Genomic DNA, 2,237 nt, shown 5'->3' with positions numbered 1-2,237 from the left:
GGATTGCAATGAAGCACTAAACACAGAATGGTGCATGTTTATTTGTTTTAGGCACTGGTACTATAATATTTATTGTCTTGATAAATGTAATAAATCATTTTATTGGTATCACCTAATCATCTATATATTCTTCATATTTAGTCTTCTGAATTGCACTGAAATAAATAGATTAATTTCTTCCTCCCTCTCTCTACTTCAGCCATAGGCAACAAAGAGCACAGCATCATGGGAAAAGTGAGACGAATTCGACAAAAGTACCACTCCAGCCTTTCCAAGAATACCCCAAATGCAACAGAAAATGAGGACACGGGGACAGATGCACCAAAGCTGGTTCCCATCGCGAAGAAAAAAACAGATCAGACTGGAAAATCGAGGTTAATTGCAGCAACTTTAGTGTGAAAAGTGTAATAGTGCCAAATTGTAAAATGTTCTTTGGCTAACTTGTGATATATATTAGCCAGTTTAGAAGTTATGTCAATGTTATCATTACACTGTATATCAAGGAATTAAATTTTCATTTGCACTTTTTTTTCCTACCTTTTACTCACTTTATTAATCTTCTTTATGTAGTGGGAACATATTTGCTGGCTTGGAGATCAATTTAGGAGGAGCCAAAAAGACAGCTACAAACAGAGATGAGGCGATGGACACTATGGCCTCAGATTCTGCAGACCAAAGAAACAAAGGCAAGAGGATCAAGAAGGGGAGGATTAAACAGCGTCATCAGGACCTAATGAAAAGTAGGCACTACTTTTTATGATGCTGACAGTGATAATGACAATGGAAACGTAATTACTTTTGTCTGTGTTATATTTCATCAGCATATCCTCTCTGGGGTACAAAGAGTGCATGGCAGGGGTCACCAGTCTGTTGGGAATTTTTTAATATAAGTATACGTGAATCTTATGTAGTTCTAATAATTATTTCTAAAAGACTAGTTCCTTGTTTGTATAATAGATTATAGGTCTCGAACCTTTCCTTTATTTTGTGTTTGAATTGCTATCAAGCAAAACAACTAAGAAACCCCTTAAGAGCAGACAGTAATCTTAGCAACTGCCTAAATGTGTATGATTAGATTGGATGGTTGTTATTAGGACCATTTTAAAAATTAAAATAAAGACTTAAAAGCATGTAGATGTATTGAATGGTTCATATTTCACACACTCAGATTGAAAGAAAGTATGTTATTAAATATGATCTACATTTTAATTTTGATCTGAGCTTTTGCATTGGCTGGCTGGTGAGGTACTCCGTCACTGATCATCAGGTGTTGGGTTGTGCACTTTATTCACCTCCCGTGAATCCTCAAATGCCAGCCAATCAGCCGTTTAGAGTAAATAAGATTGTTTAGGGAAAGATAGATGAGCAGTTATAATATACCTCTGGAATATTGTTTAGTCCTTAAAGAAAGGAAAATGTTTCAGGTGTCAGCAGGGGTCAAATAGCCTGAGTTCTCTTTCCTCAGTGAATTGATTCATTCTTGTCTATACATTAGCAAGATAGTTTGAAACCTGCTGTGAGATTTTAAATAGTTTTTGCATACAGTGAGCAATGATATTTCCTGTCATACCAATGCTAAATTCATTTCACATGGTAAGCAGATAGGAATATTGTTTAAGGAATCATAAAGGCACGTGAGGATTTTAATAGTCTCTAGTTGACTTGCTTGAATTGAATCTGTTGGAGTTCAGTGTACAATACATTTACTAATTGCTTGTGGGAAGTGATGTTCCTCACACTATTTCATTCTGTTCTTTTGTAGAAATTGATGCCATCCAAGCAGGCAAGCAGGCAGAGAAGGAACGCAAGAAACGCGAAAAGACAAAAGTAGTAGGAGACTTGCATCCCATGCTAAACGCGCTGCCAACATTAGAGGAACTGATTGCAAATGCCAACAAGCAGCAGACAAATACAAAGAAGGGAACAGGTCTAAAGAAACAGAAGGAAGCAAAGAAAGATTTGTAAGTATGAATGCAACTTGCTGAATTCTTTCCCCCCCCCTAAGACAGTACCCATATCTTGATCTTCTGGTATCCGTGCGCATAATAATTATACCCTTATTCAAGTTTTCATGGCATTTTACTTTTTTTCCCCCCAGCATGAGCGACATACAGATGATGTTAGCAGTTAACAAGGACAAGATATATAACGATGACCCATTTACAGCCGTTTCCATGGCAGTGCAAAACCGAGTTCTGAATGATCAGGAGGGATTGTAATAAAACATATTTCCTTGG

General features: G+C 36.8%; 1 protein-coding gene across 2 annotated transcripts in view; it reads left to right on the top strand.

Moving 5' to 3' along the window:
• LOC119592480 (protein FAM207A-like) overlaps positions 1-2,237 on the top strand; it is a 3,873-nt gene extending 1,636 nt beyond the window's left edge. Inside the window, exons 2-5 of one of the 2 annotated variants that reach the window (XM_037941311.1) lie at positions 200-374; positions 571-740; positions 1,763-1,961; positions 2,099-2,237. In XM_037941311.1, the coding sequence (XP_037797239.1) occupies positions 226-374; positions 571-740; positions 1,763-1,961; positions 2,099-2,219 (639 nt within the window). In that variant the 5' untranslated portion in view covers positions 200-225 and the 3' untranslated portion in view covers positions 2,220-2,237. The remainder of the gene's footprint in view (positions 1-199; positions 375-570; positions 741-1,762; positions 1,962-2,098) is intronic. The other variant, XM_037941310.1, reaches the window with a different exon arrangement.

Source organism: Penaeus monodon, chromosome 30 (assembly GCF_015228065.2).
Source record: "Penaeus monodon isolate SGIC_2016 chromosome 30, NSTDA_Pmon_1, whole genome shotgun sequence".
Classification (NCBI taxonomy): domain Eukaryota; kingdom Metazoa; phylum Arthropoda; class Malacostraca; order Decapoda; family Penaeidae; genus Penaeus; species Penaeus monodon.
The sequence above is the reverse complement of the archived record's forward strand: the minus strand, read 5'-3'. Positions and strand labels throughout refer to the sequence as shown.